General features: G+C 60.5%; 7 protein-coding genes and 2 non-coding genes across 9 annotated transcripts; 5 read left to right on the plus strand and 4 right to left on the minus strand.

Moving 5' to 3' along the window:
- The first annotated feature begins 415 nt into the window (after positions 1 to 415).
- On the plus strand, positions 416 to 2,712 carry LAC12_9 (Lactose permease). Its single transcript, XM_062773635.1, has 5 exons — positions 416 to 823; positions 870 to 929; positions 1,015 to 1,055; positions 1,109 to 1,297; positions 1,348 to 2,712. Exons 1-5 carry the CDS (start codon positions 738 to 740, stop codon positions 2,610 to 2,612), a joined length of 1,641 nt encoding a protein of 546 aa, XP_062629619.1. The 5' UTR covers positions 416 to 737; the 3' UTR covers positions 2,613 to 2,712.
- A 3-nt stretch (positions 2,713 to 2,715) lies between these two features.
- LOC62_05G007112 (uncharacterized protein) lies at positions 2,716 to 3,132 on the minus strand (the record flags this gene model as incomplete). The annotated part of the gene is made up of 1 exon (XM_062773636.1): positions 2,716 to 3,132. One exon carries the CDS (start codon positions 3,130 to 3,132, stop codon positions 2,716 to 2,718), a length of 417 nt encoding a protein of 138 aa, XP_062629620.1.
- Positions 3,133 to 3,406: 274 nt separating this feature from the next.
- On the minus strand, positions 3,407 to 4,603 carry yrbE (putative oxidoreductase YrbE; the record flags this gene model as incomplete). Its single annotated transcript, XM_062773637.1, has 4 exons — positions 3,407 to 3,528; positions 3,572 to 4,085; positions 4,156 to 4,464; positions 4,502 to 4,603. The coding sequence occupies 4 exons, from the start codon at positions 4,601 to 4,603 to the stop codon at positions 3,407 to 3,409; spliced, it is 1,047 nt and encodes a 348-aa protein (XP_062629621.1).
- A 2,185-nt stretch (positions 4,604 to 6,788) lies between these two features.
- Positions 6,789 to 8,673, plus strand: SPAC11D3.18c_0 (putative transporterC; the record flags this gene model as incomplete). The annotated part of the gene is made up of 8 exons (XM_062773638.1): positions 6,789 to 6,944; positions 6,984 to 7,060; positions 7,101 to 7,182; positions 7,281 to 7,546; positions 7,596 to 7,745; positions 7,782 to 8,317; positions 8,361 to 8,440; positions 8,488 to 8,673. 8 exons carry the CDS (start codon positions 6,789 to 6,791, stop codon positions 8,671 to 8,673), a joined length of 1,533 nt encoding a protein of 510 aa, XP_062629622.1.
- Positions 8,674 to 8,709: 36 nt separating this feature from the next.
- On the minus strand, positions 8,710 to 10,576 carry xyd1_2 (D-xylose 1-dehydrogenase (NADP(+))). Its single transcript, XM_062773639.1, has 5 exons — positions 10,305 to 10,576; positions 9,984 to 10,187; positions 9,512 to 9,681; positions 9,040 to 9,473; positions 8,710 to 9,001 (listed from the first exon to the last, which is right to left on the minus strand). The coding sequence occupies exons 1-5, from the start codon at positions 10,371 to 10,373 to the stop codon at positions 8,727 to 8,729; spliced, it is 1,152 nt and encodes a 383-aa protein (XP_062629623.1). The 5' UTR covers positions 10,374 to 10,576; the 3' UTR covers positions 8,710 to 8,726.
- Positions 10,577 to 10,737: 161 nt separating this feature from the next.
- Positions 10,738 to 13,726, plus strand: RFS6 (putative galactinol--sucrose galactosyltransferase 6). The gene is made up of 5 exons (XM_062773640.1): positions 10,738 to 10,918; positions 10,953 to 11,338; positions 11,371 to 11,656; positions 11,883 to 13,042; positions 13,078 to 13,726. The coding sequence occupies exons 1-5, from the start codon at positions 10,791 to 10,793 to the stop codon at positions 13,347 to 13,349; spliced, it is 2,232 nt and encodes a 743-aa protein (XP_062629624.1). The 5' UTR covers positions 10,738 to 10,790; the 3' UTR covers positions 13,350 to 13,726.
- Positions 13,395 to 13,483, plus strand: LOC62_05G007117. Its single transcript is given in 2 exon segments — positions 13,395 to 13,430; positions 13,447 to 13,483. It is a non-coding gene; the product is annotated as a tRNA-Arg (tRNA).
- LOC62_05G007118 lies at positions 13,523 to 13,626 on the plus strand. The gene is made up of 2 exons: positions 13,523 to 13,559; positions 13,591 to 13,626. It is a non-coding gene; the product is annotated as a tRNA-Ala (tRNA).
- A 1,834-nt stretch (positions 13,727 to 15,560) lies between the features above and the next one.
- Positions 15,561 to 17,441, minus strand: TIO (Serine/threonine-protein kinase TIO; the record flags this gene model as incomplete). The annotated part of the gene is made up of 1 exon (XM_062773641.1): positions 15,561 to 17,441. The coding sequence occupies one exon, from the start codon at positions 17,439 to 17,441 to the stop codon at positions 15,561 to 15,563; it is 1,881 nt and encodes a 626-aa protein (XP_062629625.1).
- Between the last annotated feature and the right edge of the window lie 3,328 nt (positions 17,442 to 20,769).

The following is a 20,769-nucleotide window of genomic DNA, read 5'->3' on the forward strand; positions in this document are numbered from 1 at the left end:
TGATTCACTTGACAAGCGTGTGCTTGGCTGACTGCAGATTGTCGACTTACAGATACTGACTCTGATAGCGCCAGGTGCGCAATCAACCATGCAGGCCGTGGATGCTTGCGTGCTGGGCGAATCCGCCGTGCCTTCCCAAGCCTCTGGACGCCACACTCGAGCTGCACGTGCGGCTGTGCGGCTCAACCGTCTGTCTTACCAGGCTTGCCGCCTGGCGCGGCTGGCGACGACGTACGTCCACTTGTTGATTCGCATGACGCCAAGCGCCAAGTGCGCCACATGCTGCTGCCCGGCCTAGAGCGGATCGAGCGGACCATCGGCTGCTCCGCTCCGTGTTCACTAATTTGGTTCCGCAAGTCTCGACCCACCCCATCAACCGTAAAAAGGCGAGACATTGCATCTCACGCTTGCATCTCACCTCCTTCTCACTCACCGACCCCGACACCCCCCTCAGAGTTAGGTTAGTTCCTCCGCGCAAGCAGGAGAAGCGGCAGCAGCAACAAGAGCTGGCTGCGCTGGCCCCCTACCACCACCATGTGACCCGCACAACGTAAAATGGACTCTTTTCATCATCATCAACCAGACGTACATCATCTTTGAAGACCCCGACGTGGCTGGCCCACGGTCTTCGAGATGGCAACACGGGTGCCGGACTTCCGCCTGATGAGGTCTCCGCTGTTTAGCGGAGCACCTCGCGGAGTTTGTGCTGAGATGAAACCGTTGAGCGGACCAGGATAATGCCTGCGTCGCAAGTTGCCTCTCCCCCCGCGTTAAACGCTCACCCTGGTCTCGTAAAGCCCAGTATGCAGGACTGGCACACCATGTAAGTCTCACCAGTTATTGCCTAGGTCGTAGTGCTCACGCCCCAGCCCGAACGTCCGCGACACGCTGCCATGGTACAAGGACAAGGGCCGCCTCCAGCTCAACTTGTGAGTGTACTCCACCTGGCCGGCCGGATCTCGCGATCTCGCCCGGCTTGGTTACCCGCTCCCAAGTCACATGCTAATGGCCCAGCTTCTTGAGCATCATCTTCGTCGGCATGACGCTTAACGGCTGTATGTGGTGCTCGGCCCTTGCTGGCCCGCCCCCGCCCGTACTGACTCTGCAGACGACGGCACCCTTATCTCTGGTCTGCAGTCCTTCGACTCATGGCGCTCCGACCTCGGCATTGATGAGAGCGGCAACGCTGGCGCTCTCGTCGGCCTTCTCAACGCCGCAGGCATGATTTCGGGCTTTGTCGTCGGCCCCGTCATCTGCTGGATTGACGAGACCTTTGGCCGCAAGTGGGGTATCCGATGTAAGTGGAGCAGAGCGAGCTTCTGTCGGCCCAAGCTAACGGATCCCCAGTCTACGGCTACACGCTTCTTATCGGTACCGTGCTCAGCTGCCTGGCTGGTATCCACGGCGTGCACGGCCTCAAGGGCTACGCCATCTTCATTGTCGGCCGCTTCATCCAGGGCTTTGGCCTTGCGTCCTTCCTCATGACTTCGCTCGTCATCGTGCAGGAGATCCCGCACCCACGCTCGCGTGCGCAGATCGCGGCCAGCTGGGACTCTTACTGGATCCTCGGTAGCGTCGTCGCCTCGTGGGTCAACTTCGGCTGCTCGTACATCTCCACATCGTGGGGCTGGCGCATCCCCTACCTCATCCAGATCCCGATGGCGCTCTACGTCCTCATCGCGGTCCAGTTCGTGCCCGAGACGCCGCGCTTCCTCATGGGCCAGGGCAAGGAGGAGGAGGCGTTCAAGTTCCTCGTCGACTACCACGGCAACGGCGACCCCAACGACCCGCTCGTCATTTTCGAGTTTGACGAGATGAAGAACGCTATCGAGAAGGAGCGCGCTGCCAAGGCGAAGGAGTGGAAGGTCATCCTCAAGAGCCCCGCCAACCGCCACCGTCTCTTCCTCGCCGCGCTCATGACCAACCTCGTTGTCATGTCGGGCTCGTCCATCGTCTACTACTACTACACCGTCGTCTTCAGCCAGGTCGGCATCAACGGTGCGACGCAGCAGACCGGCATCTACGCTGGCCTCAGTATCTTCACCTGGATCTGCCAGATCGTGGCCGTCTACGTCGGCAAGCACGTCGGCCGCAAGACCATCATCCTGTCCTGCTGGCCACTCATGCTCCTCGCTTTCGTCGGCCTCTGCGCCTGTGGTGGTGTGTATGAGAAGGCTGTGGACGGAAACCGCTCCGCCGGCATCGCGACCGTCGCTCTCGTTTGGATCTACCTCGGCACCTTCAACTTTGCCAACCCCGTCCTGTACTCGTACCCGGCTGAGGTGCAGACCTTCTCGATGCGCTCCAAGGGCCTGCTTGTCTGGAACACGGTCACGCAGCTCCAGGGTGTCTACACGACGTTTGTCGACTCGGTCGCCCTCAACAAGATCGGCTACAAGTACTACGCCGTCTACATGCCGCTCATCATCATCCAGTGGTTCCTCGTCAAGTACTTCATGGTCGAGACGAAGGGCTACACACTCGAGGAGGTGGCTCTGGCCTTCGACTCGCGCGAGAGCCTGCTGGGCAGTGTGCCTGTTGTCGAGCGCCAGCCCCGCGCCGGTGAGGAGGCGACGCTCTCGGGCAACGACGTCAAGAAGGACGACAAGTAGGACGTAGAAACGCCCAGGCGTCATCGCTGTTCATAAAAGCTTCTTGCCCATGGCACTATCGTGCTCATTATACTTGAATGCATCTGCTGGCTTGCACACATGTCTAGTGGTTGAGGGCACAGCCCTCGCAAGTGCGACGCAAGGCAGCGGCCATCGTGAGAAGCTTGTAGCCCGGGGTGGTCTCAGCAACGTCGCTAGCGTTCTGACTGCTTGACGACGTGCTGCGCGGCTTAAACTTGTGGGCCGCGACGTAGTCTTCGGTCGCAATAGTGCACGCCTCCGGCGCGTCAAGTGGGCCAAGCTTGGCGATCATCTCTGCTCCGTATCCCTCGTCGCACACTCCCACGAGTGTGTCCCCGACAAAGAGGTAGAACACGCCGGCATGCGCGTCGCCGATACACTCTGGGAACTGGCGGGCGGCGGTCTTGAGCTCGCCCAGGTCGTGGATCACGACGGCGTCGAACGCCGTCTCGATGAGGTCTGGCGGTAGCCTATATTCCTCTGCAGTGTCAGAGCTCATTGCTGGGGCAGTGGGTGTTGTCAAGGTGAGAAGACATATTCGGTCGCAACATAAGTAGTCGGCCGTGGTGAGGCATGTCGTGCCTGTCGTTGCAATGCTCCACGGGACGGGATACTGTTAACCGAGGATGTCAGTCCACATGTGCCGCTCGTTACATGAGAGTGGGCAACCCATGTTCCATCTCATCCGCAGCACCACCACCTGCTACAAGGAGACTGCGGTGAAGCGTGATCACCTGATCCCAAGTCCCGGCTCCAGTGAAGCCCCGCGCAGCTCACGACAGGAGCGGCTCGCCGTCGCCGTCGAACACCACTGGCAGGCCAGTCTTGAGCGAGTGCGTCAACGCCTTGGCGATGAGTCCAGCCTGTAGCGCGTCGCGAGCAGTGGTGGGCACGGCTGTGGCTGTCAGCTATGCTCACTGGAGATTAAGCCAGCTAACGAGTGTCATCCAGCACGCAGTCCACAAACGCGGCGACCTCGCGCACGAACGCGTCGCCAAAGCGGTCGATGTAGCTCGGCCCAGCCCCGGGCAGCCTGCGGCCCTGCCCGTCCGTGACAGCGACGCGCGCCACGGCCGGCGTGTCGACGACGGCCTTGCCAGTGGTCGAGTACGCTTCCACGACGCTCTCGTACCCGCCCATGCCGGTACGGCTGAGGTGGAGCGTGCACTGCGCGCCACTCGCGAACGTGATGACTGCCAGTCCGTTGTCGACGTCGCCGAGCGCCGCGAGCTCGGGAACGAGCGTGATGCTGCCTGTAGCGTACACGCTCTTCGGGCGCTCGCCGCCGAGAAGCCACCGGCTCATGTCGATATCGTGGATCCCGCAGTCGGTGTAGATGCCGCCCGAGTGCGGCGCGTACTGCACGAAGAAGCCCGTCGTGTCGTACGGGTCTTGTGTGGTCGACTTGAGGAGGTACACTTTGCCAGAGGACTCGCGCAGGTGGTCATGCAGCTGCTGGAGTGCAGCGTCGACTGGGGTGTCAGCTGGTGGGAGCTTGGCTTTTCAGCTTACATCGTCGCACGAAGCCGAGCATGACCTTGATTCGTGCGCTTTCCGCCGCCGCGACGACAGGTCGCGCATCGTCCACGTCGAGCGCGATCGGCTTCTCGAGGAGAACGTGCTTCCCCGCCTCGATCGCACGGAGGGTCAGTGGACCGTGCGTGGCTGTGATCGTCGCGATGATGACCGCGTCGACATCTGACGACGCGAAGACTTCCTCGGGATCAGTGTGCAACCGTATGTCTGGGAGGTGGGAGGCCGCCCATCTCGCTGCGGCGGGGGAAGGGTCGCACAGCGCGATGAGATGCGCACGAGGCGTCAAGTTGTGCAGCTGATGGGTAAGCACAGGATCCCCGTTGCGAACCCACATTCAGCGCATGTCGCTGGCCCATACGCCCGCAACCGAGCACAGCGACGCGCAGTCGCTTGCCATCAGCCGGTCGGTCGCTGGCCGTGGTGTACGAGGTCATGGTGGGGAAGTCGTTCCGGCTCGAGAAGGACAGCAGCACTCCGAGCTTGAAGTAGACGCGTAGAGAACTGTCAGGATGTGAGTCGGCAGTCAGAGATCGGCCCGATACGTCGACCTTGGCAGCGACTAACGGCACTCGGGCTCTTGGGCGTGCCTTGTCATCGTCGGGAGGTATCTGTCTCCTCGGCGGGTTTCTGCTCGCGTCCGCTCCGGACCTCCCGAGCGAGCACCGGATGCATGCCAAGCTGGGTCGACTGGATAAGCATGCGAGCGGATGAGAGGGAGCCGACGAGACTTACACTGCGCATTGGCGAGGTGTGGTGTTGTTGGCGATGCCAGATGGTGGGCGGCCCGGTTTGGACGTTTCCTCGGCTTTGTGTCTTGAGTTGCCAATGCATGTCAGCTTTGACGCAGCAGAACGTCACGAGGTACTCACCGACGTCGTCAGCGCTGTCGAGATCCAGAGAGGGACGCGCTGTTGCTGCTGTAGTTGCCGATGTTGGTTGATGCGGTCGGTGGAAGGAGAACAACAAAGACAAACAAACGAGGAAGCGGGCGAGATCCATGTCACGGCCGCACCAACTTTCATCCTTCGGCCTCACCATGCAACCTATCTCTTGCATGCATGACGCCCTCACTGCTGCTACTCCAGATACCCTCGCGCATCCTCATCGCTCTGCTCGCCTCACTTGTCGCTTGCATGTTGCCCCGCAGAGACACGGCTAATGCAAGAGCCGTGTCCACGTGAGATTGTGGAGGAATCCCCCCACTCATAACAACCAACATCATGTCGTAACTTCGCCTCGTCCTCGACTCCATCGCCAACCCTCAAACCGCTCAAACCCCCCACAAAGAGGTCGCCTGACGTATCAACCGTGAGCAGACTCCCTCTTGATAGGTGCGCGCTCGCTAATGCCGAAGGAATCAGTCTGGGGCGGCTGTACTCGGCGACATGGGCTCCTGCTCGCCTTGAGGCTCGTCCGACCTCCGACACAACGACGCCACTCCGCTCTGCAACGGCGACCGTCCGTTCACCGCCCGCTCATCCCACCCGCTCGTCGGTATACCCAGTGCTTGGCGGGCGGCTGTGGGGCCGCTCAACCCCACACTTGACGCCGATGCCGAGGTCTGCCGCGCGGGGAACCGCACCTTGCTGCACCTCACCGCGCTTCCACAATGTCCGATGCTCCGCTAGCCGCCGCGCTCGACTTCCTCCTCTGTCTGCCGCGTAAGTTGCGGCTAAAGCAAGCGTTCCTGCGCGACTGACGAGTGGGTCCCCGCAGGTTGGGCGAGATGCCGGAGTGGGTTTCGCGTTGAGTACGGCACAGGCACGCACTCGCTTGGTTTACCGCAGCCTTGAAGCACATGGCTCCTCGTGGTCTCCACTCTGAGCCTCACCCTTGGTATTGCCGTCCTCAACTCTGCATCGACATGCATCAAGGCGAGCTCGAACAACCTCGACGTCGACGAACGACGACGACAGCGACGCCGGGGTCTTGCTGGCCACTTGATCGCCTATCCAGCAGGTCGATCACAGTCAAGACTCTGTTGGACTATGAAGCGTCTCTGCATCGCCGATGACGGCGTGGCTTACGATACTGACCAGCGTAATCCTGAACGCGCCGCGATCTGTCGCGTGGTGAGGACCTGATTGTTCACGCCTTCCTTGAATTGCGCGGGTCCCCTTACAGCTCGGCCCGATGGACTTAGGGTCCTCGGCGCGACGGCGCTCCCCGGTACGAGGTATGCGACGCCTTCGCGCGCCATTCCTCGCCCTTCCTCGTCACTCTTCGGGCGCGGAGGCAGCCTTTTTCCAGATCGAGGCGCGAGCATCCGGGTCTAATCAATTTATCGCACGCCAGCGGGAATCAGGATATCACTCACTACCTGGCCCTCACGACGGCCAGGCTCTGCTCTCAAGTGAGAGTCCTCAACAAGGTTTTGCTTTAGCCGGGTCCAATGGTTACTGACAGCGCGGAGCAGAGGGTGTAACCTCCACGCTAACCACCTCAAACTGCACTGTGGCTTACGGGTCCCGTTTTAGACCAGCGCGCTGCTGCCCCCAAGCAACAGCGTTCCTTGACGATGCCGATCGGCTTGACGTGCAGATGGTCTTAAAGACGAGGCTATGTGGCCCCAGGATGTCGCCTCTTCCCACTGCCTGACAGGCTCCAACGACTCTCGCCATGTCAGAGCTGCACGACACCAAGGAGAAGAACGGCATCGCCGTCACCCATGAGCTCAATGTCTCTGGGTCTCATCACGACGCGGTTCATCACGATGACCCCGCCTACGATGTCATCGATCCCGCCGCTGAGCGCAAACTTGTGTTCAAGCTTGACGTGAGTGAGGCAACGGAGAGTTGGTGCTGACTTGGGCAGATCCTCATTCTGCCGCTCACGGCGCTCCTCTACCTCTCGGCCTTCCTCGACCGCTCGAACATGGGCAATGCGAAGCTGTGAGTTTGCACCCCAGCATGCAGTAACTCATCCATCTAGTCAAGGACTGTTCAAGATCCTCGGGTCCAACCCCGATACAAAGTTTTCCATCATCCTTTCCTGCTTCTACATCACCTACATTGTGAGTGCTCAGATTGAGACGTGCCCGACGCAGACACGTGCTGGCTGTTCTGCGAGCAGCCTACCTGCTCACCTCGCCCGCACCGGCTGACCATGCAGATCTTGAACGTTCCCGGCACTGTCCTTTCCACTCTGGTGGAGCCGAGCATGTCCATCGCCCTTGGCACCCTCATCTGGTCGGTCGCCTGCTCCGCCCAGGCAGGCGCGCACAACTTCGGCGGGCTGGTCGCCACGCGTCTCTTCATTGGTATTGGCGAGGCCATGTTCACCTGCTCGGTCGCCATGTACTACGGCATGTGGTACAAGCGCACCGAGATCGCCGCGCGCGTGTCGCTCTTCATCGGCTCGGGTACCCTGGCCGGAGCGTGAGTGTGCTGATCACCAGCACCGATGAAACATCGCTAACTCCTTCAGATTCGGCGGTCTCATCGCCTACGGCGTTTCGTTCATCCACTCCTCCAAGCTCGAGACTTGGCGCATTCTCTTCCTTATCGAAGGCCTCCCGGGTATCTTACTCGCCCTGTGCATCTTCCTCTTCTTGCCCAGCAGGCCCGAGAAGTCTAGGTGTGAGTGGCGATAGTGATCGACCCCGCTGACCAGCCTAGATGTCAACGCCGCTGAGCGCGAACTTGCCCTCCGCCGTTTGGGCGGCTCAAGGGTAGCCGCGGGCCACGCATTCGAGTGGAGCGCGGTCCGCCACGCCTTCTCGCAGCACACGGCCTACCTCAACGGAGTCATCTGTATCGGACTCAACTGCTCCGTCGCCTCAGTGGCCGGTTTCCTCCCGACGATTGTCAAGTCGTTCGGATACTCGAACGCGCGTGCGCAGCTCTTCACCGTCCCGCCGTACGCGTTCGCCTTTGTCGGCTCGCTCATCATCTGCTTCCTCTCCGACAGGACCAAGCACCGCGGCCTCTGGGTCGTCCTCACTCAGGTCTGTGGAACCGTCGGCTTTGCGGTCCTCATTGGCGTCACCAAGAACATGGGTGCGCGCTACTTCGGCACCTTCCTGGTCGTCCTCGGCGGCTTTGGCGGCATCCCGCTCATGCTCGCATGGGCTGGCGACACGGCCGGCTCGCAGACGACTGCCGCTGTTCGAATGGGCTTGATGAACGGCATTGGCCAGTGCTTTGCTAGTGAGTTGGCCGAAACCGGCCGGGGACTATCACTGACCATCAGTCCTCGCCTCGTTCATCTTCCCCACCAAGGAGGGACCTCACTGGTACAAGGGCTTTGGTATCAACCTCGGCTTCTGCGTTGTGAGTGTTCACCTGACTGCGTATGAGGGACACCACTGACTCCTCAGCTCTCCCTCATCACTGCGCTCTACCTCACCTGGTACTACCGCCACGAGAACGCGAGGCGCGACAAGGCGGGCGACTTTGCGCCCACTTCGGGCGCGCTCGACTCGCCGTCGGGCGAGAAGGGACAGGTCGTCGTTCCTCAGGCGCAGCTGCACGACTATGCTCCTGGCTTCCGTTACACCACTTAATGGCTCGTCGCCCCGTTGTATCTATATGCATCCAGTTGAAGCGATCTGCCTGCCTATTTCCCTGCGGTCCCCTCCATGTCCCTCATGACGGTGCGACCGTTCTTGCGCACGGCGTCGAACCAGCTCTGAACGATACGGCTCTCGTCGAGAGGCATGCGCGGGCACTCGGTCTGCCCGTCGCGGATACAGCGCGCAACCGCGTCGGCCTCGAACGCCAGCCCGTGGCCTTGCGCAGCTGGAATAGTGTAGTCGTGCGTGCTGCGCTCCTTGACACCGTCGACCTCCTCGTGCGGGACGATGTGGAACACGCCCGGCTTCTGCGGCGGCGCTATCCATCAGCCTCGTCCCACTCTGGGCCAAACTTACACTCAATGACGAGGTCGCCCTCTTCACACTGGAGCACAACGGCGCCCTCCTTGAAGTTCTGGCACAGCATGTCGGTCATGAGGATGCCCTCTGCGCCGAGCTCCTCGAACTCCAGCACCCAGCGTGAGCGCGCATCGACGCCCGTGCGGCTGTAGATGGTCTGGTACGTGTTGACGACCTTGGGCGGGGTGCGCTTCGTGTTGAGCGGGTGCTGGTGGAGCGTGAGCATCGCCCAGACGGATGGGTACGGGCCCATGTCGAGCAGGCCGCCGCCGCCCAGCTCGGGCGCCAGCAGGCGGTGGCTGATCGGCTTGGTCTCGAGCTTAAAGTCCTTGGAGAAGTCGGCGGCGTAGCGCCGCGGCCGGCCGAGCACGCCGGACGCGAGCACGTCCTGCACCGCGTACGAGATGGGGTGGAAGCGCGTCCACACAGCCCTGGGCGTCAGCCAGCTGTCACCGAGGAGTAGACCTACTCCATCAAAAAGAGCTTCTTCTCGCGCGCAATGGCGATCAGCTCGTCCAGCTCGGCGAGGTCGAACGTGAATGGCTTCTCGCACACGACGTGCTTGCCTGCCAGAAGGGCTGCCTTGGCGTCCTTGTGGTGGTGGGTCACGGGCGTGCCGATGTAGACGACGTCAACGTCCTGCGAGGTCAGCAGGGGTCCGACAACGCTGGGGATGGTGGGCGCGATGGACGCGGGGCGCAAGCCTGCTGGTTCATTATGCGAGCCAGGAGCAGCGACGACAGAGCTGCCGCACCGCATAATCCCGCCAGCCGCTTAGCGACGAGCTTGGCGTGTCCACAAGACAGCGCTGCGCGAGCCGGCCGGCAGCCACCACCGGGGACTATGAGGCGCGGCGGACTAGGAGGAGCGACAGTCGCCGAGGCGCCTTACCAGGATGCCAGTAGCCGCGGGATGGCTGACACTCCATCGAGCACACTCACGGGGTCATCGTACACCTCCTGATAGCTCGCACGCGCCTTGGTCTTGTCGAGCGCGCCGCGGGCCACGCCCCACGCGTATGGCTCCGGCGCGGCCTTGAGCTTGTCGATGAACTTTTGTGCCGACTCGAGCGAGCGCGAGCCGACCGCCTCGACGACGTGCGCGACGTCATTCACGTTTCGGGTGGCTGGGTCAACGAGGAGGTCCTGGAGAGCGAGTCAGCCGTTGTTCCCGACGAGGAGAGCCGTAGTTCCCGACGAGCGAGAGCGATACCGGCGCGACGAGTGGGCCAGCGCGCGCGTCGACGCTTCTGCCCTACCCACCTCTGTAAACTCGGTCGAGATCCACCCCGTCGAGATGATGCCCCAGCGAAGAGTGTACGGCGCGGCCATGGTATCGATGAAGAGTCGAAGGAAAGAAGTCGACAAGGGCGCGACCGTGTTACTTGTTCTTGTCTTGGCCTTGGCGGCATCGCGTTTGGCCCGGGGTGCCCCACCGAGCCCTCGCGCGCCGCCGGACCGGTCTTTCCGACCCTGTAGGATTGATGAGGGTGCCGAGTAGCGTCCCGAGTCGGTCGGTGTGGATGTTGACAGAGAGTGTGGAGATTGTGGGTTGTCAACGCCGGTCCGGTGTCGGCGTCAAGTCGGACACGGAGCGTAACGTCGCGTGGAATGACGTCGACGCGACTCGGTCGACCACAACGGCCACAACGTGGGTAACAGTCCGTGTTCCATCTCAACAACACACTCACAACCTTCCGACCCGCACTCGCTATCTCGCTTCGCATCACCCGGGCATCTTGCGGCGCAATGGCTGCTGAACCGGTCAACAAGCGGCTCATGCTGTTCACTGTCCCTCCCGGCGAGGGACACAGCACCTGGGACCTCGACCTCGAGTTTGACGACGCGGCAACCGGCTGGGCCTGGTGCCGGACCAAGTGAGCTGTGTCGTTGACCGTGCTGACACCTCAGACCAACGTGGATCGAGCCGGTCGAGTTCTACTCGCTCCAAAACCTCCCTGACCAGTCGATCCACCTGCTCGTCTTCCGCTCGCGGCCCGGGTACTACGTCTGCATCTACCCGGCCTCGTCGCGCGGCGCGTTGTGTCACCTGCGCAAGGGCGCAGCACCGAAGGCACTGTCCTGCTGCGTGAGGGCGGCGAGCACGACTGAGGATGCAGTCGGCGCCGTGGTCGTCACCAGCGCAAGTACCCAGGCTTCGATGCTCGAGCTCGTCGACACGGCCGTCGCAGTCGCGCGGGAGTGGGCCAACGACGGCGCAGTGCAGCCCTTCACGTTGCCGCCTCCTGGCCCACTGGACGGCGTAGGCTTCTGCACGTGGACTAGCCTCGGCGAGGGTGAGTTGTGTACCGATCACGCTGACAGCCAGGCAAGCGGCCAACCATGGCCAACGTCTCAGCGCTCCTCGACGACCTCGTCCGGCACGACATCCCGATTCAGAGCTTCATCATCGACGACGGCTGGGAGAACCAGCGCACATTCATTCGTGTGCCAGCCGGCGAGGGCACCGAGGAGAACGAGGGCCGCGGGCTGTGGGACTTTGGCTCACACCCCGATCTCGGCGAGGGCGGCCTCGCGGCCATGGTCGGGATGATCAAGACAAAGCTGGCCGCCGTCGACGGGGTCGGGGCAACCGAGGTCGGCGTATGGATGACGTGAGTGATAAGTTTCTCTCCTGTCGATTGATGAGCCTGCTGGCCGAGGACGGACCGGGCGGGGAATCAGAGCACCGGGAACGCGCTCGGTAACGCGCTCGACGTCAGCGACTGCAGCCGGAGCTGCTGAGTCCCCATCCGACGATCCGTTCGACCGCGCCTCTGGCCAAAGGCTATCCACTCCTCTATCACACCTCACCTCTCGCCTAGACGCTAACATCATCAGACTCCTCGGCGGTTATTGGGAAGGCATCCACCCCGACTCGCCCCTCGTACACAAGTACAAGTGCCGCCCGCATCGCTGCTCCCGTCACTGGTGGCCGGGCGTTGCCAACGACCCGTGGTCGGTCGACCACTTTCCCGGCGGCTCGGTCGACGTCTGGTTTCCGCCGCCCGAGACGGCCGACAACTTCTGGCGCGACTACTTCACCGAGCTCAAAACCCAGGGCATCACGTTCATCAAGGTCGACAACCAAGCACTTGCCAGTGCGCTGGACGGTCCCGCCAACACTTTGGCGGGCATGTCCATCTGGCGCTCACTTGTCTCGGCCGCCAATGAAGTCTTTGGACCGGGCCGAATCATCCACTGTATGGCGCAATCGGAGAACACGTTCGGCGGCGAACAAGGACTCGGCCTGGCTACCGGGGGACAGCGATTCGTGTGCCGGTCTTCAGACGACTTTGGCATGATCGGCAATCCGGACGCGCACCAGCTACACATCCTTGCCAACATCCTCAACGCAACGCTGCTAGCTGAGCTGTGTCACATCCCCGACGCCGACATGTTCATGACGACCAAGCTTGCGCCGATTGCTCATGCCCTCCTGCGCGCCCTATTCCCCGGCCCGCTTCTCCTCACCGACAAACCCGGCCACCACGACACGCACCTACTCTGGCGACTGATCGGGAAAGACAAGACTGGCACCGCCCGGGTAGTGCGAACGGAGCGGCCGGTTCGTCCTCTTGCACGCCGCCTCCTTGACATGTCGGTGCGCGACCACGGCAACGGTACCGGTCTCTGGGGGTCTGTCGGCACCGAACTTGGGACCATACTTGCCGTGTGGAACGTCCGCGGCAACGAGCACAAGCAGCTCTTTGTCGCAGATAAGATTGAAACAGAGGACGTCCTCGACGCGGTTGGAGATCCCCGGGCGGAGGACTACGCCATTGTTCGCCTCAACCTTCAGCACGGAGGGGTGACTGCCGGTGCAGTGATCCAGCTCAATGAGCAGGAATCCATCGCGCACGTCACTCTACCCTATCTCAGCGCGGCAATGTTCTGGCTCGTCCCGTTAAGCCACCAGGCTTTCGGTAGCGTCGCCGTCCTTGGCCTGGTCGACAAGTTTGCCGGCCTGACGGCGGCCACCAACGTCGAGTACTCAGACAGTGAGCTTTGACCTCGACACAGTACTGACTACCAGCCTCCATCACCCTCGACCTTCGGTACAGCGGTGTCCTTGGGCTGGGCATCACCAACCTGAGCAGGGCCACCTCGCTTGTCGCCACCGTCGATGGTGAACGAGTGCCAGTTCGCCGTCGGGTTCTGCCTCACCTGGCCAACGGCGGTGAGCTTGAGGTCCTCGACATTACCGTCGGCGCAGGCACCGACAGTGCTGCTACCACCAAGGCCCCCGACCTCATCGCAGGCGAGGTCTGGAAGGTTGTGTTCACGTTTACGCGGCGACAACAATGAGCTCGGCGCCGTCAACCGCCGACGCCGATCTCCGTCAACATCTCCGGTCGCGTGGCCCAATGGCAAGGCGTATGACTACGACCTCGAAGAGGAGTAAATCATGAGATTGCGGGTTCGATCCCCGTCGTGGCCTACGCCGACGCCGAGAGACCCTCGGCGTCGGAGCACATCCCGGGCGTGTAGCTCAGTTGGTAGAGCGTGTCATTAGCACGAGCGCCGCCTCTAGGCGGTTGATACCTACTTGACAAGGTCTTTGGTTCGATTCCTAACTCGTCCAGCTTTTGCCAGGCATGCACAGATGCATGCTGAAGTCTTTTGCAACCTCTGTGCGGAGTGTTGGAGCTGGTTGGTCGACAGAGACGGGGTCGCTATCAGGGTGGTGGCGGGTGCGAGATGGGTGCGAGGTCCTTGTGAAAATTTCGGTGATGATGTCGGCGGCTTGGTGCCATGCAGCAGTACTTCAGTTGCCGCGCCTGATGCCACCTCTAGAATGCAAGCACCAGTGTGCCATCAGCGCATGCATGTATGTTACCAGGCCTCTTGGGTAGCCTTTCCTTGCCGGCGACAAGCAAGTCGCACCGCTGTGCCACGCCGCCCAGGAGCGATGTGGTCGGTGCTTGAACATGTGACTGGTGGGCAGGCTGCATGGCAGCGTGGTGAGTAGGCCCAGCATCCATCGGACCATCTGGTTTATCTCCACTTTGTTCAGATTGCTGTGGTGCGGCGACGGCAGCGTCGAGCTGCAGTGCCACCGTCAGTGAAACACAGCCAAAGTCCCTCTTTTCCTCGCCTTCACTTGGTGCTCTTTTGGATTCAATCAAGCCGATTCATATTCACATCTAGGCCAAACTCGGCAGGCCACACCACGATCAGACGATCGGATGCGTACCGCCTGGCCACTACATGAGTGCTATAAGCCACAACCAAAGACTATGGAAAAGGGTCCAAAGCTCACAACAGACACGCACAGCTGTCTGAGAACCGCCTCCACTCAACGCAAGTCGGCAACATCAACTCACACGATCCAGTTGGTCTCAGAGGCCTCAACCGCTTGTATCCCTGGCATCCTCCGCCACTACTACTCACTGCTTCACTCGGCACGTGGTGATCTCGCCCTCAGAGAACAGGGTCAGAGTCCAAAGATGTTGAGCGTCACAAAGTCTTGGGCTGCCGAGGCAATGGTTGGGCTGGTAGGAGTTGAGAGGGGCTGATAACAACCCGCGTACCTCAACGTCCTACCAAGTGGAAGTGAGAGGGGCTAGGTGAACCCGCGTGCCTCAGCGTGAGAGGGGCTCGATGAACCCGCGTGCTTCAACCTTCCAAGAGGCAGAAGTGAGAGGGGCTGTAGAACAACCCGCGTACCTCATCTTCTGCCCACCCTGCCGCCACTCGGCAGCCTTGTCGCACATGGCAAGGTGAGGTGCAGTCCCTTTGCGTGGTGTGGTTTGGACATTGTAAGTGCGATCAAACCCGCGTACCTCACCCGAGGAGGCAGTCTTCAACTCGCCTAAGGAATCACCCTCTGGGAGTAGCCATGCTCACGCGAGGCATCACCCTCTTCGGAGCATGGCTGTGAAGACTCGCCGTCCACGGACGAGAGGGGCTATCACGCTGACCTACAGTGGAGAGCACTGCCAGTGAGCCAACACAGAGGAATCACCCTCGTTTGTGAGGCTGCAAAGGCGTAACGTGCTTCCTGTCCCTCGAACCCAACCACACCCACGCGGGAGCACCCACCCCTCCTTGCCGCGACGTGACGCTCACCAACTTTGTCCTCTGACCCCATTCCATCGCGCTCGAACCACCACTCACCAAGATCCACAATGAGCAAGTAGTGACGGGATCGGCACAGTCGCACAGAGGCTGGAGAGACTTGAGACTCGGTCGGATCGTGGTCGTCAAAGTTGCGTCGTCTTGTTGCTTGAAAGTTGAACTCGTTGACTGACGCGCTGCTGTGAACTTCCATTAACGAAAAGGTGTAACGAGACAAAGAGAGAGCCGAGAAACCAAACCAAACCACAACCACTACTACTACTCGAAGCTTGCCGTCTTGACGCCCGGGGCACGATCGATGCGCGCCACATCCGGGCCGGTGAATCTTGCTGGAAATTCAAACTGAGGGCACGATCAAAAGCGCGACGCATCCCAGTGCTACACAGCAAGCACACCCGACAAGCACCCTCCCACCCTCCTCTAGACCCACCATCCGGTTCAAGCCCTGCGGCGAAGAACCTTCTGGCCAGCCTTCTTGATTGCCGCAGCAATCTTGCGAGGCGCCTTGCGAGTCTTGGCGCGCATCCGAGCCATGCGGGACAGAGCGGCCGACTCGAAGACAACCTCCCCCTCCATCTCCTCCACAGCTTCACTCACTTGCTCCCCGACAAAAGGCGGGTCGCATGCCTCGCCGTCCTGGACGACTGCAGGCTCCAGTTCCTCGCCGACGGTGGCGTTCTCGATTGCTGTAACTTGAGCGACAGCGTTCGAGGTCGCCTCGTCGTCGCCGATCGGCAACCCCATGAGGGTGAGTGCCGCGGTGTAGTTGTCGAGGACATCACCCTCGAGGCTACCGGGAACTGGGGGGAGCATAGCTGTCAGTTGGCGCATTGCCCACACCACACCGATGAGATCGATGCGGATGTGGACATTGCTGCCAGCGTTCTCGGAGGATTCCTCGTCATCCAACCCGGTTTCAAAGGCGGTCATGTCCAGGATCAGGCGTTCAAGCCTCCCCCAGAAAGGACCCCCGGAGCTCCATGGAGAACCAACGAATGAGAGTGTGCGGTCCCCTTCAATGGTCCAGAGGTCCGCCACATCCTCCGCCCCGGCACCTTGGAGACCATTCATGGCCCCCCAGTTGCTCGGAACCATGTCCACCTTGCCCGAGAAGAGGGAATAAAACGTAACCCCCAGGGCGAAGATGTCCGAGGTGTAGCCACACCAATCATCATCTCGCAGAGTCTCAGGGGCCATGAAACCAGGTGTGCCTCCCCCGCCCTCGATTGTGTAGGCTCCCTTGGGGATGCGCTCGGCGTTACCCAAGTCGGCCAGAACAACATGAAGGGGGTTCGTCGACATAACGAGAATGTTGCAGGGCTTGATGTCAAGGTGAACCCAACGCAACTTGTGCATGTGGGCCAAAGCCCCGACAACCTGCCTCGCCACGGAAAGCTTCTCCTCCAGAGACAGAATGCCCTTCTCGATGGCGTTCCACAGAGACGTCTCAGCAAGGGGTAGACCAATGGTGGTCTCCCTCGCCGTATTGTCGTAGTGGTCGAAAAAGGAGTGGATGAGATGGGGGTAGCGATACTCACGGCGGAAGAACCTCATTGCCTTGACCTCCATGGCACCGGGTCGAGATGTTGAGCCTTCTTCGGGAGTGAGGATCTTGAGGGCCATCTTGATCGGCCACTTGCGGGCGCGGTAACCTGAGAGTGTGAAAACGCTCCCAAAAGAGCCACTGCCAAGCGGCTTCTCTCCCTGCTTCATCCAGTAGTCACGAGTGCCAGGCCAAAGCCTATACTCGGACACCTGCATGACCAACCTCTCTTGCTCCACGGAGCGGTAGAGGTCAATCGGGCCGTTCTCACCCCGGGGGTTGATCATCTTGCACCACTTGCCAAAAACGTCCTCAAAGACTGGCCTGAGCGCCAGCTCAAAGAGTCCGTTCATGAGATGAGTAGACAAGGGGGTGGACTCGTCATACCAGAGCTCAGGGGCAGGGATGAGGTAGGGAAGACACGGGGGGAGGGCAGGGAGGGTGGCAATAGCGAGGTAGGCAGCGGTAAGGGCAAGAGCAGCGCTCGCGCCTGGTGCCGCGCCCACAGGACGGAGGAGAGGGACAGCAAAGCTGACCCCAACATTGGAGGTCGCAACCTCAGAGGGGGGAAGGATGGGGGCAGAGAGGAGGGCGGGAGAGGAGGAGAGCGGGAGGGCGGGAGGAGAGAGAGTAGGAGAGGGGGTGGGGGTTGGGGCTCGGGCTGGGTTGGTTGGAGCATTCGCTCCGGGCTTCATAGTAAGGCCGGCCTCAACCTCAGGGCGGGTGCCACCGAGGCCGAGACGGGCAGTGAGGTTGGAGTAGAGCTTGCGGAACATGTCTTTAAGCTCTGGATGGGTGGATGGGGGAGAAGCTGAAGAGAAGAAGAGTAGGCGTGAGAACGAAAAATTGCAGCGGGTGGGTGGGAGGCTGGGGGGTAGGCGTGCCGCGGTGACAAAAATCAGTCGCGTGGCAGTATGGCTGGTGTCGTAGCACCACTATGGGGGCGGGCTCAAAGACGGCGTTTTGGAGAGTCCGCGAGGTTGGCAGTGACGTACGTGGCAGTTGGTGGTGGGTGTTGTAAAGAGTCAAGCACGTTGCCATGCATTAAAAGAAAGTCGATGGAGATGTGGAGAGAGAGAAGAGTGGATGCTGCCTCATGTAGGGATATATACGTGCGTGGGATCGGCGGTGTGTATGCTCAAAGAAGACGGGATCTGCGTGCACGGTGGGTGGGGAATAATGTTTGTGGCACCGACCTTCTGGATCCGTGCAGCGTCTGCCAAAGCCTTAGTTAGCCGCCCCCTATGTCCCGCCAAGGTAGACTTTCAAAATGCCCCCGTGACAAGACGCGACGCGACACGCCAAACATGCCAACACGTCGCCTCTGTCTTCTCTTCTTAACCATCTCTCACTCAACCTTCTTCCACATCTCTTCACCCATTCTTCCACAGCTCTTCACCTCTCTTTCATATCTCTTCACCTCTCTTTCCATCACCGCATGCTCCTCGCACTCGCCAACTCGCCAACCATCCGCGCTCCCTCAAAATCTGCCAACCAACAGACGCCCCAGTGGCCAACATTAAAAGGTGGATGGGTGTCGGCTTTCTGGCTAGGAGAGGGCGCAGAGCATGGGGCCTCGCGTCGAGGACCATCTGGTCTTGGGATGCACGGCCTTGCAGTCTTCAGGAGCCGATGGACGGGGCCGCCCTGCCATCTCCCTTGGTACGAGAGCGCGTCTGTTTTAGTTGTCTCTCTGGTGAAAGGGTTCTCCATCATCTCCAGCGCGAGCGAGGCGGCTTTCGGGCATTGTGTGCCGGTGGGCTGGTAACGGCCTGTTGGCGTGCGGTGCTTGGAGCAGTCTCAAGTCTGCGGACGCTTGGAAGCGAGTCTCGATCGTGGAACGCGTCGAACGTTGCCAACACTTCTTGTTTTGACGAACGTCGGGGCGGTTCCCACTTGCCCCGAAACGTGTCCAACATCTCTCTAATGGTAAACGTGACGTGGTCTCCTCTTCTCCCTTCGGGGATTGGAGTCTGAGAACGACTACAACTTTCCCCTAACCCTGACGCGTCGCTGGGGGACGTGTCATACACTTTGCCACTCCTCCGGGAGGCACCTGTGGCAGAGCCGCTGTTGCGAAAGAGTGAACAGCGACTCTCCCACAGGTTAAGGCTCCACAAGTGACAAAAAACACAAGTGCAAGAAGCAGTCGTGTATACCTAAGATGCAGTGGTTCTCTTCTCCTAGCATACAATATCAGAAATGCTGACACCCCCATGCAGATTACCTTTGTCGATGGCGAGCCGCTTTATCCAGATCTATGTAGTTCACTGTATGCATGTCGTTCTTGCAATTCAATGGTCGGCTCCACACTGTCTGTTGTTCCCCTCGTCTGCATGGCATCGCGAGTGACAAGTTGCCCTCCCTGTCACATTCCGTGCCAGTGTCCAGCCAAACTGTTCACAGGTGTGTGGTGTGGAGCGGTACCGGCGGATCGACCCGGACACCAACGCCTACTTTCTCCGAAAGCAGCGAGCACACCGGCCTAAGGTGTACGGTGTACGGTGCACGGTGCACGGTGTACGGTATACGGTATATCGGCGTACGGGCGTAGACAGGCGTATCAGACACGGTCTAGTTTCCTCCGATGCTCGGCCATGCTCCCCGAGCCTCGGGAGCCCATGTGACCGAGGCGTCACGTGTGTTGCGCTTTGTACTACCGCGGTACCGCGAGATGGTGGCAGGATAATGACGCCCACTGCGACCCAAACACGACTGGCCCCAAGTGGCGGTGTGACGACGCGCACGACGCGTGACGGTGCCTGAAATGCATCGTGTCGCCACGCCACCATTCAAACACCCGAAGCGCGTCGCCATCCCATGTCATTTGCTTTCAGACCCCGCACGCTGAGAATCCACAGCGCATATGATGTCAGGACATCAGGTGGTGAGGCATGGGCACTGCTATCAACAGTTTGCAACGTCTCTGCTAGGTGTACTGGAGATACTTTGAATCAAGTGTGAATTACGGGGGTACACCGCCAAATCGGGCGCAGTTGTGCAGCTGTCCTCGGTCATATGCGGTGATCCTCCCGACGCCCGGCGGTCAGTGTCTCATGACCTTCGTTTACTGTCCGCGCTTCGCACTGCAGTGCCGCTGCGCATATCGAACGGTCGTCCAAACACCACGCGCTCCTGTGTGGCGGTGTGACGACGCGTGACAGTAACCCTGAAAGTGGGTCACATCCACATGATGTTTACGCGGCCCAGGTCTTCCTGGCTTTGTTTAGCGAGTCGCATTACACTGCCACGAGCGGGTGCAAGTCAATGACCCCTCTTCAGTGGACAAAACTTGATGCACGTGCGAATAGCCTCCGCGGGGCGATGCGAGGGTGTGACGGTCGATGAATGCCCCCGTGGTGCGAGACGCCAAACATCCAAGCACTTAAAGGGTCGCCACGTCCATCTATTCTTCTTCTCTTCACTCTCCCCCCATTCCACTCATACGCACACTACACCATCCCCCTCCCCCCCCGCTCCTCTCCTCGCCTCACTCGACCTCTCCTCTCTTCGTCGCCCACACTCGATCTTCAAGAGCTTCTAACTTTCTTACAAGGTGGGTTGGCGTCAGCGTTTTGTGTTATGGCGATTCCATGTTTGAGCGCCAGCGGGACTTCAGAGCATTGTAAGCCGGTTCGGGGCACCGTGACTGCAGATGCTTGTACCTCTCCATTAAGTTGGATCGAGGGGGAGTCTCACGATGCGGACGCTTAGACGCCCACTTTTGATGGGAACGGCTAGCAAGGTTAGCTATGGCCGATGCGCTAGCGGGGCGGGGGGGCTGGGGGGGCCATTCCTGCGGTGGATGGTTGGTGGCCCAGTCGGAGTCTGTCTTTGCCATGGTACTGGTGAAACGGAGTTCCAGTGTCGCGCGAGCGTGGTTGTACCCTTGCACTGGCGGACAGGGCTGGTGACGGCCGTGGTCGTTCGGTGCAAGAAGGGCAACCTCTGCCTTGACCGCTTCATTTGGCTTCTCTCGGAGTAACAGTCGCGTCGAACGTGTCCAATTCATACTGTGACGAACGTCGGGGCACCTTGTTCAGAGGGCCCTCATACGTGTCCCACGAGTCTCTCCTGACAAACGTGACGCGTCTCACTCGCTTC

This window comes from Vanrija pseudolonga, chromosome 5, assembly GCF_020906515.1.
Source record: "Vanrija pseudolonga chromosome 5, complete sequence".
NCBI lineage: Eukaryota > Fungi > Basidiomycota > Tremellomycetes > Trichosporonales > Trichosporonaceae > Vanrija > Vanrija pseudolonga.

What these genes read in the sequence shown, in the direction of transcription:
- LAC12_9 (XM_062773635.1), top strand. Translation starts at nt 738, where the DNA reads ATGCCTGCGTCGCAAGTTGCCTCTCCCCCCGCGTTAAACGCTCACCCT. An exon ending in GGCCGCCTCCAGCTCAACTT is followed by an intron (nt 930 to 1,014) that starts GTGAGTGTACTC and finishes CTAATGGCCCAG; the next exon opens with CTTCTTGAGCATCATCTTCG. An exon ending in CGGCATGACGCTTAACGGCT is followed by an intron (nt 1,056 to 1,108) that starts GTATGTGGTGCT and finishes CTGACTCTGCAG; the next exon opens with ACGACGGCACCCTTATCTCT.
- xyd1_2 (XM_062773639.1), bottom strand. Translation starts at nt 10,373, where the DNA reads ATGGCCGCGCCGTACACTCTTCGCTGGGGCATCATCTCGACGGGGTGG. An exon ending in TCTCGACCGAGTTTACAGAG is followed by an intron (nt 10,188 to 10,304) that starts GTGGGTAGGGCA and finishes CTCGCTCTCCAG; the next exon opens with GACCTCCTCGTTGACCCAGC. An exon ending in GGGCGACCTCGTCATTGAGT is followed by an intron (nt 9,002 to 9,039) that starts GTAAGTTTGGCC and finishes GCTGATGGATAG; the next exon opens with CGCCGCCGCAGAAGCCGGGC.
- RFS6 (XM_062773640.1), top strand. Translation starts at nt 10,791, where the DNA reads ATGGCTGCTGAACCGGTCAACAAGCGGCTCATGCTGTTCACTGTCCCT. An exon ending in TGGGCCTGGTGCCGGACCAA is followed by an intron (nt 10,919 to 10,952) that starts GTGAGCTGTGTC and finishes CTGACACCTCAG; the next exon opens with ACCAACGTGGATCGAGCCGG. An exon ending in CAACGTCGAGTACTCAGACA is followed by an intron (nt 13,043 to 13,077) that starts GTGAGCTTTGAC and finishes ACTGACTACCAG; the next exon opens with CCTCCATCACCCTCGACCTT.